The sequence below is a fragment of the Dendropsophus ebraccatus genome, chromosome 3, assembly GCF_027789765.1.
Source record: "Dendropsophus ebraccatus isolate aDenEbr1 chromosome 3, aDenEbr1.pat, whole genome shotgun sequence".
NCBI classification, from domain to species: domain Eukaryota; kingdom Metazoa; phylum Chordata; class Amphibia; order Anura; family Hylidae; genus Dendropsophus; species Dendropsophus ebraccatus.
The window spans coordinates 163,422,087-163,436,217 of NC_091456.1; the positions used below are offsets into that span (position 1 = coordinate 163,422,087).

At 44.3% G+C, this 14,131-nt stretch overlaps 1 protein-coding gene across 1 annotated transcript in view; it reads right to left on the bottom strand.

Moving 5' to 3' along the window:
- Positions 1-9,288: 9,288 nt before the first annotated feature.
- The window catches only part of ITGA2 (integrin subunit alpha 2), a 91,269-nt gene continuing 86,426 nt past the window's right edge, over positions 9,289-14,131 (bottom strand). Inside the window, exons 28-30 of the mRNA XM_069963047.1 lie at positions 12,937-13,026; positions 12,499-12,615; positions 9,289-11,051 (exon numbers count right to left, since the gene is read on the bottom strand). Coding sequence (XP_069819148.1) covers positions 10,974-11,051; positions 12,499-12,615; positions 12,937-13,026 — 285 coding nt within the window. The 3' untranslated portion in view covers positions 9,289-10,973. The remainder of the gene's footprint in view (positions 11,052-12,498; positions 12,616-12,936; positions 13,027-14,131) is intronic.

Below are 14,131 nucleotides of genomic sequence, written 5' to 3' on the forward strand. Positions count from 1 at the left end.
CTCTCCTGTGCTTCTCTCCCCCATGCTTCTCTCCACCATACTTCTCCCCCATGCTTCTTTCCTGTGCTTCTCTCCACCATGCTTCTCTCCTCTGCTTCTTTCCTCACCATGCTTCTCTCCTGTCCTTCTCTCCCCCCTGCTTCTCTCCACCAAACTTCTTCCCCCCCTGCTTCTTTCCGCTGTTTCTCTCCCCCATCCCCAGGTTTCTCTCCCCCCTTCCTCCTCACATCCTCCGAGATGGTCGCCGCTGCTGTCCGCCTCACCTACTGGCCGCCCGTAGGGCCCGGACGTGCTCCTCCAATCAGAGGAGACTGGGAGCGTGGTGCGCTGCGGCGGGGCGTAGCGCACACGTTGATTGGATGCGTGCATCACGGCCCGCCACAGCGCACCACGCAACCGCCCACATTATAATCCGCCACTGATCACTGCGCATTGCCGGGGAACAAAACACAGGGGCACCATAGTTTGGGGAACTTTCCCCGCGGCACACCTGACCATGTGTCGCGGCACACTGGTTGAAAATCACTGCTCTGGGGGACTTATATATGCAATCGTTACTCAGTGTATACTGCATACCATTGATCAGTATTGTTGGCTATCTGCACATGAGAAGATCACCGATCCGACATCCAAGTATTATTGCGGAGGTATTGATCAGTGAGTGACAAGTACTTGCCCTGTCACTAACTTCCTTAAATGCATTTGCTATAGATTGTGACATTTAAGGGGTAATAACAGGCAGCTGCGTGACCGCGGCTGCCTGTCATTATCTTTGGCTCCTGGGACACTAATGTGTGCGGGCCGATCACATTAAAGCAGCTCCGCACACATAAAAACCCTTCACAGCAAGAACATATATATACAAGTTCTAATGCATAGAGCATCGGCAATAGGAACATATATATACAAATTGCTGATGTGAAAGTTATTATATTATATATTTACCAAATCAGTTTATTATGTTTTTTTTTTAGATCTCGGCTTGCATTTATTTATTAGTAGCGTTGAGCAAACTTAAAGTGACACTCACCCCTTTTTGCATTTTGACTGCTCTCCACAGGTGTAAAGGGTAAATGTTACAGCTTTCATTACTTATTTTATATCACACCTCATGGTGCTTGTTCTGGTAAAAAGTCTTTTTTATCACCTGTGTATTGGTATATGTGGACGGGGCCTCGCGGCTTATGTGCCATATCGCTCCGTCCCTAGTGCCAGTTAGCCCCGCCCCCATCCGTGATGTCATTGCCGCATAGGCCCCACCCCCTCAGCAGCCATTGGAAGGGCCAGGCTAAAGCTCTAGGCCTATGCGGCGATGACGTCATGGATGGGGCAGGGCTAAGTGGCGCTAGGGGTGGAGCGATGTGGCACATAAGCTGCGAGGCCCCGCCCACATATACCAATCCACAGGTGATTAAAAGCGACTTTTTACCAGAACAAGCACCATGAGATGTGATATAAAATAAGTAATGAAAGCTGTAACATTTACCCTTTACACCTGTGGAGAGCAGTCAAAATGCAAATAGGGGGTGACAGTGTCACTTTAACCCCTTAACGACATCGGGCGTAAATTTACGCCCTGATGCCGGTAAGGGAGTTCAGAGCGGGGCCGCGCGGCGGCCCCGCTCTGAACCGCGCCGGTCCCGGGTGCCGCGTGTAGCCCGGGACCGTAGGTATTAGCGGGCACGGTCCGATCGCCGTGCCCGCTAATACAGTAATCGGATGCAGCTGTCAAAGTTGACAGCTGCATCCGATTACCGGACACAGCCTCATCCCTGGTGTCTAGTGGGGAGATCGCTCCTCCGGGATGTTATCCCGGAGGAGCGATCTCCGCAAATGAAGCCGGCCGGGGACCGCTCCAAGATGGCGCCGTCCCCGGCTCGGCACTCGTTTACTTCCGGCTGCAGCAGCCGGAAGTAAACGAGTGCCTATCTCATGGATCTCTGCAGCATATCTATGCTGCAGAGATCTCAATGAGAGATCAAAGCACTTATACTAGAAGTCCCCTAGGGGGGCTTCTAGTATAAGTGTAAAAGTAAAAAAAAAAGTATTGTTAATAGTAAAAAGTCCCCTCCCCTAATAAAAGTCTGAATCACCCCCCTTTTCCCAGGTTATAAATAAAAGTAAATAAATAAATACATAAACAAACATGTTTGCTATCGCCGCGTGCGTAATCGCCCGAACTATTAATTAATTACATTCCTGATCTCGTACGGTAAACGGCGTCAGCGCAAAAAAATCCCAAAGTGCAAAATTGCGCATTTTTGGTCGCATCAAATCCAGAAAAATTGTAATAAAAAGCGATCAAAAAGTCGTATATGCGCAATCAAGGTACCGATAGAAAGATCAAATCATGGCGCAAAAAATGACACCTCGCACAGCCCAATAGACCAAAGGATAAAAGCGCTATAAGCCTGGGAATGGAGCGATTTTAAGTGTTGTATATTTGTTGACAATGGTTTAAATTTTTTACAGGCCATCAGATACAATATAAGTTATACATGTTACATATCGTTTTAATCGTAACGACTTGAGGAACATGTATAACAAGTCAGTTTTACCCCAGGGCGAATGGCGTAAAAACACATTTCCCCCAAATAAACAAAATGCGTTTTTTTTTTCAATTTCACCACACTTTGAATTTTTTTCTGGTTTCGCAGTGTACTTTATGGAAAAATTCAGCCTGTAATTGCAAAGTACAATTAGTGACGCAAAAAATAAGGGCTCATGTGGGTTTCTAGGTGGAAAAATGCAAGTGCTATGGCCTTTTATGCACAAGGAGGAAAAACCGAAAACGCAAAAATCGAAATTTGCTCTGTCCTTAAAGGGTTAAGGAAAAAGTCCTATTACATGAAGCGATTATTGGCCAATTAGTGCCATTACGGACAATAATCGCTTTGTGTAATAGAAGGCAGCGATCAGGAGACATGATCGATGTCTGCTGTTCATTGATGGCCTAGAAGGGGAAGTGGTGATGCTATTGCATGACCACTTAACTGTTTATACTCTTTGGCCTGGACCAGTAGCGAAATTAGAGGGGGGCAAAGGGGGCCCCCTGGGCCGGTCCCCCCCAGTACACTTAAGGGCCGCAGAGGCCGGATGTTAATTAGGCTGCTCTGCCACTTTAAGGCTGCCCGGAAGTAGTGGCCGCTGCACTCAGGGCAGACACTGCAGCTTCCTGTCTGTGTGTCTGCTCACTCTATACCAGGGCAGAAGAGACACAGACAGGACCCCCTCCTCACAGCCCGGGCCCCTACCCCACTCCCTCACTACCTCCTCCGGCTGCTTCCTGCTCTCCTGGATGTCGGGACAGAAGAAGAGGAGGGGCCCAGAGTCCGACTGTGAGGAGAAGATCAGAGAACTGCACCACATGGCCCCCTCAGAGCTTCCCTGCAATTACAGTAAGTGGTGTGTGTCCCTGGGTGCATGGGACGTGTGTGTGTCCTGGGTGCATGGGATGTGTGTATCCCTGGGTGCATGGGATGTGTGTGTGTCCTGGGTGCATGGGATGTGTGTGTGTCCTGGGTGCATGGGATGTGTGTGTGTCCTGGGTGCATGGGATGTGTGTGTGTGTCCCTGGGTGTATGTAATGTGATGTAAGAAGAGATAAGTAAAACTTAGTGTTTAAGGCTATGTTCACACTACATACAGTAAGTTCCGTAGTAATCATGGCCGTTGTAACAATGGCCGTGATTTCTACGGAACTTATGTAGTACTGCCTTTTGAGGAATCCCGGCTGGAGTGTATACACATAGGTAGAGTTTATTTAGTAGTGTTCTCAAACCTGTGACAAAACTACAGCTCCCATCATACCCTTCTGGCAGGAGATAGTGGGGATTGTAGTTTAGGAACAGCAGGAGGGTCACATGTTGGAGAATACTTTACTAAATAAACTGTACCCCTAAATGATTGCTTCCTAACAGTGGCTCCTGAGCTGTTACCAAACTAAAACTCTCATCATGTCCTGCCACCAGGGTACAATGGGAGTTGTAGTTTTGCCACGGGTAGGGAAACCATAATTTAGGAGGGAGGTTTATTTAGTATAGTGTTCTCCAACATGTGACCCTTCAGTCGCTACAAGACTAGAACTCCCATCATGTCCTGACATAATGGAGGTTGTAGTTAAGGAACAGTTGAGGAGACACTGGTTGGAAAACAATGATTTAGGAGGTCAGTAGTAAAGTACATTAGAGGGGACAGTGGTACAATACATTAGGGAAGGACAGTGGTACAGTACATTAGAGGGCAGTGGTACAGTACATTAGAGGGGACAGTGGTACAGTACATGAGAGAGGACAGTGGTACAGTACATGAGAGAGGACAGTGGTACAGTACATGAGAGAGGACAGTGGTATGGTACATTGGAGGGCAGTAGTAATATAGTTTATTAGGTAGGCAGTGGCAAACTACATTGTGGGCACAGTATAATACGGGGACAGTGGTACTATTTAATATAAAAACAGTTCATAAGAGGCACAGTTTATACAGGGGGGCGGTGGTACAGTTCATTAGGACAAAGGGGTGCCATTTATTTAGCACAAAGGGGGGGGGGCTAACTGCAGATGGAGGCACAAAGTGGGGGCCCAACTAGTGTTGAGGGCATAAGGGGGGGCTAACTACAGAGGGCAAAGAGAGGGAACACAACTACAGATGGGGCATGAAGAGGATGTCTTACTACAGATGAGGACACAATGATGGATCCTAACTACAGATACAGGCATAAAGAAGGGATCTAAGTATAGAAAGAAGCACAGAAAAGGAAAAATGACTACAGATTGGTCTTCAAAGAAGTCTCTGTTACTGTTTAAGGGCACTATGATGGAGAGTTTCTATAGAGGTGGTTAAAGGTGCTGTAAAAGTAAGGTGCTGAAGATGTTTGTCTGGCAGATACTGCTGTGATGATTTGTGGTTAGAAGAGTCTTCACAATGAAAAAGAAAAGGAAACCTGACCCACTCTCATCAGAGAAGACGTCACCTGTGAGTCACTGGATGTGTCTGCACTTTACTTACACCTCTATTTGTTTGGGGTCTACTGAGGTTCCCTATGGGTAACATAATAGGTTTGGGGCCCACTCAGACTCACTCGCCCCCCCTAGGCTGAACCCCTAGCTATGCCCCTGGCCTGGAAGTGCCACGTGTTGAGCTGCTGTTAGTCTGTCGTGATATCTGAATGATGTGTACAGGGATTCAAGCCCGAAAAGTCACAAAAAACTAGATATACTCCATCTGTCTCCAGAGATATGTGACATAACATTTTACACATAAATATACACTCACACATACTTTATTTAGGCACACATTAAGGGGGACATTTATTAAGACCAGCGTACTAGTACCCCGGTCTTAAATTAGGCCACACCCCCTTTCCCCTAGGCCCACGCCTCTTAGTGAATCCAGCCGGCCGGACGCCCGATGCAGCGCCCTGTGTGCCAAATCAACACCTTTTTCCAGAAGGGGCGAATCTGTGCGTTCTCCTTGGCATATGCCCTGGTCGTACCATTCATAAATGTCCCTCTAAATGTATTTAACATACAATGCACACAGTATACACATCTTGGTACTGTTAAGGTTTCCTATCAGAACAGCTACCTAACATAAAAGGAAAAAAAAATCAGTGTAAACATGGTTTTATGACTGCAATCACCAGGTGTTATTTCATTTCAACTGAAATAAAGAAAGAAAAAAACACCAATATGGAAATATTTATTTACTAAATGTTTTTATTTTTATATACAGAATGAGCAAAATATGTATTCAAGTATGTAAGTATGTAAAAAATTTTTAGGAACTGTACAGTACATTTTTACATAAGAGTGCAACTGCTGCAGCGAAAATACTGCAGACTCTCACAGGTTTGATCCAAAAGTAGATAAAGTCCTAAAAGCAGATACAGAGAACCCAAACAAACAGGTCTAAAACATTATTTCTAATTTATTTCTTAAGATAATGATCCAATATCACAAATCTGTATGTGGCAAAAGTAGAGAAACGTTTGCTTTTAGGCTGTATTCACACACACACGGTTTCATTGCACATGCAGTACTGCACAACTGGTGCAGTAACACAACACTGCGTTCCCATGTTTGCGATACCCAGTGCAGCCAAATCCATGTCCCCATGGAATTGATTGGAAACATTGCTCAGCTATTGGAGTGGTTTTGCTGCACGCTGTGTCTGCAGTGTAGGAATAAAGCCTAGAGATTTTCATACTTTTGCCTCTCACAGATTTGTGAAATTAAATAACTTTCCTTAATAAATAAATGACCAAGTCTAATGGTGCATTTACACGTAACGATTATCGTGCGAATTCGAACGATAATCGTACGTGTAAACGCAGCAAACAATCAAACGACGAACGAGAAATCGCTCATTTTGATCTTGCAACTTATCCAATCGTCGTTCGCAAAAAATTTGCCGATCGTTCCGTGTAAACAGTCGTCACGCGATAGTCTGGCCGCCGCCCGGCCCCCTGCTCGCAGCCCGGCCCCCCGCTCATCCGCAGCCCCCTGTGCCGGCTCGATCGCCACCCCGATCGCCGCCGCTCTGATCGCCACCCCCGATCGCCACCGCCGCCGCTCCAATCGCCACCCCCACGAGCATACGTTACCTGCTCCGCGTAGCAGGTCTTCGAAATCCCCGACTCCCTTCTTCAGTGCATTGATTGCCTGAAGAGGGGAGTCGGGAATTTCAAACGGCTCTTCTTCAGCCAATCAGTGCTCCTCTTCAGCACTGATTGGCTGAAGAGGAGCTGTTTGAAATTCCCGACTCCCCTCTTCAGCCAATCAAAGCACGGCAGCACTGATTGGCTGAAGAGGAGCCGTTTGAAATTCCAGACTCCCCTCTTCAGCCAATCAGTGTTTTTTTGCATTGATTTGCTGAGGAGGGGATCCGGGAATTTCAAACGGCTCCTCTTCAGCCAATCAGTGCTGGTGATCGGGGTGGGGGGGGTGGCGATGGTGGCGGCGGTTGACCGTGGGGCCGGGCTGTGGATGAGTGGGCGGGCTGGGCTGCGGGCGCGCGATCGCAAAACGATTTTTCCGTACGATATATCGTGCCGTCTAAATGCTGATCGTTATGAAAAAAAAATCGTTACTCCGACATGGGCCAATTATCGTTTCGTGTAAACGCACCATAAGGCCCCGTTCCCACTATGGAATCGGCGCAAATCCTGCATTCTATCTTTTTGAACGGAAAGGTCCGCGCGTCTCTGCTTAAAGAATTGACTTGTCAAATCTTTAAGGGGACAGGCGCGGAAGTGTGTGAGCCTTCCCATTCAAACACATTGAAGGCAGAATATGGCGCCAAGTCCGCGTGGGGGGTTTCCGCACGGAATCTCTGCGCTGATTTCGTAGTGTGAATGGGGCCCAAGGCTTAATTCTCACATTTGTAGTTGGCAGAAATATCCCTTAAAAAAAATATATATATCTATATATTTGATGTGCTTTAAAATATGACGTCTTTGTAAATATACAAAATAATAAAGTGCACTGGTGCTGTTACTAATAAGACCTACATGATTTATCAATAACCCCACCGAATAGACCTCTAAATGAGAATTAAGGTAAGTAGGTGAGACTAGCATATCCCATTGAGACATTGGGAGTGGGCTGAAGTGATGATGTCATATATATTGTTCACAAGACTATACCTCAGCGGCCATGTGCAGTATTTATAGGAAGAGACTACAGTGATTGGCTGCATCCTGATGGGAACAATGTATAGAACATCACTTCAGCACTTCCAGCAAGGAACACTGGAGTAACTGCAAATATGGGGAGTAAAACTGAGACTTTTTTTTTTTTTTTTTAAAGTGAATCTATCGGCTGTAATTCACATTCCAAACTGCTGACACTATTAGATAGCTGTTTGGTCAAGGAGAACATGGTACCTTTTATAAATCGTTTTGAGTACCGTATGTCTGTTTTGCACAGTGCATGCTTGCAACAGATGTTCTGCCATATGTTATTCCATTTAATTTTAAAACACCTATTATAAAGGAGAAGTCCGGCCAAAAATAATTTTTTATATGTTATTACTTATGGAAAGTAAGACAAATTCCTAATGTACATTAATTATGGGAAATGCTTATATACTGCTATTTCCCTTTAAAGGAGAAGTCCGGTGAAAATTTTTATTAAAGTATTGTATTGCCCCCCAAAAGTTATACAAATCACCAATATACACTTATTATGGAAAATGGTTGTGAAGTGCTTTTTTCCCTGCACTTACTACTGCATCAAGGCTTCACTTCCTGGATAAAATGGTGATGTCACAACCCGACTCCCAGAGCTGTGCGGGCTGTGGCTGCTGGAGAGGATGATGGCAGGGGGACACTGAGGGACACAGGGCACTGGAGGGACACTGAGCATCCCTCTGCCATCATCCTCTCCAGCAGCCACAGCCCGCACAGCTCTGGGAGTCGGGGCGTGACATCACCATTTTTTCCGGGAAGTGTAGCCTTAATGCAGTAGTTTAGTAGAGATTTAGTAGATCAGGCAGGGTTCAGATTCTGTAAAAAACAGTGACGTCACAAATCAGTTGTAATTCCTATGGAGTGTCCAGCAGGGGGCGCTCTATATGTAGAAGTCGATGAAATTGTATTGTATATGCAACTGTATGTAATGTATCACAGGGACGCAGGGCAGAGAGGGACCAGGCTCACACTGGAAGAGAGGGACATAGATGGCACCGAGCAAGGAGAAAGAGAGGAGCCCCTGCATCTAACTATCTCCCCCCCTTCCCCCCCTGCTAGGTGTGTGGGACACATACACACAGTGCTACTTCTCCCATCATCTACTCATAGTATGAGCAGATGATGGAGGAGTAGTACCAGACCGAGCTCCATCACAGTTCCCATTCCACATACATCCCTCCATCCAACACCCGCCAGCACCCCCAGCTCATACTATGAGGTAGATGATGGTAGGAGTAGTACTGTGTGTATGTGTCCCACACACCGAGCAGGGAGGGAGGGGGGAGGTAGTTAGGTGTACGGGCACCTCTCTCCCTACCTGCTCGGTGCCATCTATCTCCCTCTCTCCCAGTGTGAGCCTGGTCCCTCTCTGCCCTGTGTCCCTGTGATACATTACATACAGTTGCATGTACAATACAGTACTATAGACTTCTATATATAGTTGCGCTCCCTGCTGGACACTCCATAGGAATTACAACTGATTTGTGACGTCACAGTTTTTTTTTACAGAATCTGAACCCTATCTGATCTACTAAATTAAGGGAAATAGCAGTATAAGTGCATTTCCCATAATTAATGTACATTAGGAATTTGTCTAACTTTCCTTATGTAATAACATAATAAAAAATACGTTTTGGCCAGAGTTGTCCTTTAAACGCATTCAAGCAATACAATGCACTCTGGAGTCTTCATCTACATGGGAGATATTTTCAAAATTTAAGAGGGTTTTCTGAGCAGCAGGTGGCTAGCGCCGTACACTGTGTAGTGGCCAAGCTGAGTTAATGCAGCTTATTTCCCATTGAACTGAATGAGAGTTAATGTGCAGTAACCAAGAATGTACAGAGCCATCTGCTTCCTGCTCCTTTTACTATGAATGCTGGAACAACCGCATTGCAAGACTACTTCAACAAAAATTGAAAATATGAACAGCTGTCATTTAAATCCAGTGTACCATCCAAAAATAAAATACATGCTATATATATATATATATATATATATATAATTTTATGTGTGTGTGTGTGTATATATAACTCATGATTAAACTTATAGTGCTAGAAGATAGTCCTAATTGTAATCTTGTATTTTTTGTCTGTGTGTGTGATATAGATATATTATATAATTTTTTTTGTCTAGATCAGGAATAGGGAACCTTCGGAGCTCCAGCTGTTGCAAACTACAATTCCCATCATGCCCGGACAGCCAAAGCTTTACTTTCGATGCCGAGGCATGATGGGAATTGCAGTTTTGCAACAGCTGGAGGGCCGAAGGTTCCCCATTCCTGGTCTAGACCAAAGGGAACAAAATGGTTTCTCATAATAGATCTGATTTAGTACAGTACAAAAGATGCACTTTATGCACAATAAACAAGAGATTTTATTGTATTATTCTACCTAAGGGTCCATTTACACAGAAAGATTATCTGCCAAAGAGTTGAAGCCAAAGCCAGGAATGGATTTGAAAAGAGGAAAAATCTCAGGCTTTCCTTTTATGACCTGATCTCTGTTTCTGGCTTTGGCTTCAAATCTTTGGCAGATAATCTGTCAGATAATCTTTCTGTGTAAATGTACCCTAAATGTTATCAATTTGTATGGACTTCTATGGTCATGAATAAAATACTTGTAAGCTCACCATCATAAATGTACAAATCTATAGCAAAGTACCCCAGACCAGCTAGTAAAACTGTACAAATTAGAAATATGATATAAAAAACCGCCCAGCAGTTTGGTAAAATACCGTATTTTCCGGTGTATAAGAGGACCCCCAACTTTTCCAGTTAAAATATAGAGTTTGGGATATACTCGCTGTATAAGATTATACAACGCACACCAAATAAAAATCAGACAGCGGTGAGATCTGAGAGGCAGAGAAGAAGGCAAGACGGGTGAAAGAAGTGTGTTTTTCTGGGCACAGTGGCACTCTACTGTATTTCTTTTTTCCATAGCCTGAACGCCTGAAGTTTGCTCTGCCCTTCATACACTCGCCGCATACGGTGGGTGTTGCTCAAAGACAGCCGCATACAGCGGGGATGCGGCCATTTATGATCTCCCCCCTACCATATGCGGTGACCACAGATTCTCCAATCCAGTTCCGAAGTTTTTCAGCACCCGCCCTATAAGACGACCCCTGACTTTTTAGAAGATTTTCCTGGGTTAAAAAGTAGTCTTATACGCAGGAAAATACAGTACACTTTGTTCTGAAACCCCTTAATTGTAATATATATATATTTATAAAAATTACCCCCCCCCCTCTACCACCAAGAAATATACACCAGATGATTCCAGCTTTAGTTTAGTTGTGCAGTCTCTGCAATTTCATCTTCAGTTTTCTCGAGTTTTTCGTATTTTCTTTTGAAAAATCCAAGCTGGAACAAAGACATGAAAAATTTACTATTTAGAATTTCATGGGCTTGGTTACTGTAATAAAGATGTTTATTTTATAATATTTTATATGCTGCATGTTGAGGGGTCTGGTTAATTAAATAAAATATAAAAATATAGTAATACTTGCCCAGCTGATCCCCTTCCACAAATACATGTGACTGATGTACCAATCACAGCCCACAAGTGATTCGATATGTACAGTGACTGACTACAGTGGTCAAATGCCATTTTTAAGAGGGCCCCAGGAGATATGGGATATTGGTAAGGTGAGCTGGCACATTCCTTTAATGTGAGATAATGATTTTCTATTTACACATCATGGTAATTTCGCCCAGGCTTTTGACCTAAGCCCCATATGCCACTGGTGAGACCCAAGCTATACAGCAGGGATGGGGAACCTTCAGTCCTCCAGCTATTGCAAAACCACAATTCCCACAATGCCTTGATGGCTGTCTATGCATGATGGAAATTGTAGTTTTGCAACAGCTGAAGGGCCGGATGATCTTCAGCGCCACAGAGTTGTGATGTGGGAGCGATTTATGCTCAGCCAATGACACGGCATTGGAGGGCTGGCATAAGGGACGGATGGAGCGGATCAGCCGGCCTCCTGAAGACGACGTCATTATCCCAAGATGGCAGACGGGGGTCGACACGAATGCGGTAAGTATAATGCACCAACACTTCCGGGTCTAGCGTGGGTGGGGGAGGAACACACATTACACATAACACACATTACAAAGTTGTATAACTTTGTAATGTGTGTTATTTTGTGAATAAATGATTAGCGCCGCACTACCCCTTTAAGTTCCGTACCAATTAGTACGGAACTTACATTGTGTGAACATGGCCCAACAGTACATGCACACAGTTGGTTTGCTGCTGTATTAATAAAAAAATAGGGTGAAATTTCTCCAATTTGCCAGAAGAGGGCAACAATGTTTCTTTCTAAAAATTCAAATCCAACTTTAATAGACTTGGATAGGGACTGGATTATCAGGTTATAAATTACAGAAGGGTCAACCTTATATGTATGGATTAAGAACTTTATTGTATACTTGCTATTTCATCTAAATAGCTCCATACACAGCAAGCAGTGATACCCTGTGTGTCCTTACGCCTTTTTATCAAAGCCTTGAGTAACTTTTGTGTACACCAGTAGCTCTTCTGTGATATGTAAGTTGCTCCTTACATATAGGTATCTAGAGCGGCCATGACCCTGTCTCCAGTTCATCAGTTATGGGCTGTATCCATGTTTTCCAGGCGGCCCTAGGGCTGTATCCATCTTCTCCAGCCTCCGGGAGTCGAGTGCAGAGCGATAGGGGTTTTGTGAACTCTAACTTACTGTAAATTTGTTTATCTCTGGCCTACGCCACCATAAAAATGTGTGATATATGTAACATTAGAATGCACTGTAATGATTTGTCATACCTTCCACAAAGCAGCCACCAGTGCAGCAAGAAGTAGGAGGCCGGCTATGGCACTTCCAACCACCACGCCAATGGGGACTTCAGCTTTCTCACCCGGTTTTATAATGGTGAGCGGGATCTGTGAAACACATCATCATCATCATCAAATATGAGCAAGCATTATATACCAGACTAAGGGGGAGATTTATCAAACATGGTGTAAAGTGAAACTGGCTCAGTTGCCCCTAGCAACCAATCAGATTCCACCTTTCATTCCTCACAGACTCTTTGGAAAATGAAAGGTGGAATCTGATTGGTTGCTAGGGGCAATTGAGCCAGTTTCACTTTACACCATGTTTGATAAATTTCTCCCTATGTGTTTCCTTGCCATAATCACATTCTTCTTGAGGGGTAATCAACATAAAACTTAGATTCACGATCCTCTTATATATTCACTTACCAATAACTTGTTGCTGTTGACGACAAATATTTCAGGGTTTAGCGTTTCAAGTGTTGCACTTGCTACCAGCTCCAAGGACTGAAATGATGACTAAAAGAAAAAAAAACTATTGTTACACACAACACTTCTTTCAAATCAACTGGTGCCAGAGTGTTGTAAATTCTATTTAAAAAATCTCAAGTCTTCCAGTACTTATCAGCTGCTTTATGTCCTGTAGAAAGTGGTCTATTCTTTCTTGCTGTTTAAATTCTGTGTGAAGGCCGTAGCAATCCGAAGCGGCACATGCGCAGTGACACGCCCGGACTACTTGTTCTAGTTATGGTGTCGTGCCTATGCCATCTTCACCAGCGTTGCACTTTACAAACCACAGATCCCGAACGCCGGTGAAGCACAAGAGGCATGACATGGTAGCTAAAAAACAAAGAGTCCGGCCATATCACTGCGTCTTTTCGGATTGCTATGGCATATACGCAGAATTTATAGAACCAGGAGGCATGGCAGGCCTAAGGCCCGGACGCTCTAGGCCCCGCCTCTTTGACATTGCTCTGGCTGAATAAACCGAAAGATGGCACCAGGAGCAATTTGAAAGAGACAACATAAAAGGACTTGATGTCAGCAAATGATCGGTGCCAGTGGTTTGGGGAGGGTGGTGAGTGGATACAGATTTGCTTTAGATTCGCTCTAAGGATAGTCAACTGGTGACAGAAAGTTTTAAATTACTTTTATTTAAAAAATGCAATACTTCTAGAACTTAAGTACAGCCCAGTACAGTACAAAAAGTGCTGTCCTTGGCTATAGTAGGCAGTCCCATAGAAAGTGAATGGAATAATTGTGTGCATGCTCGGCCAGTGCTCCATTCAGTCCTGTTCTTGTCATTAATAGGGTGCCCAGTGGTCAGACCCCAACCAATCAGACACTGTATTGTTCTTGACACTGATATTGTTATTGTCACCTGTGGTGACAGGTTATAAGCTGTAGGGATAAACCCCTTTAAGATCATACATTGTGTGACAATTTACAGAACCTGGTTTACATCGGTCCATATATGAAGGTGGAATATATTGTAGAAATCAATATTCAATAGGTCTAGTCTAAAAAAAATTAAAAAAAAAGCTCAGGCCTGTGCCATTCACTGATCTGTAAACCATATGAATACATTTGAGACAATAAAATCTAGTAGCAATTATTTAGTTAG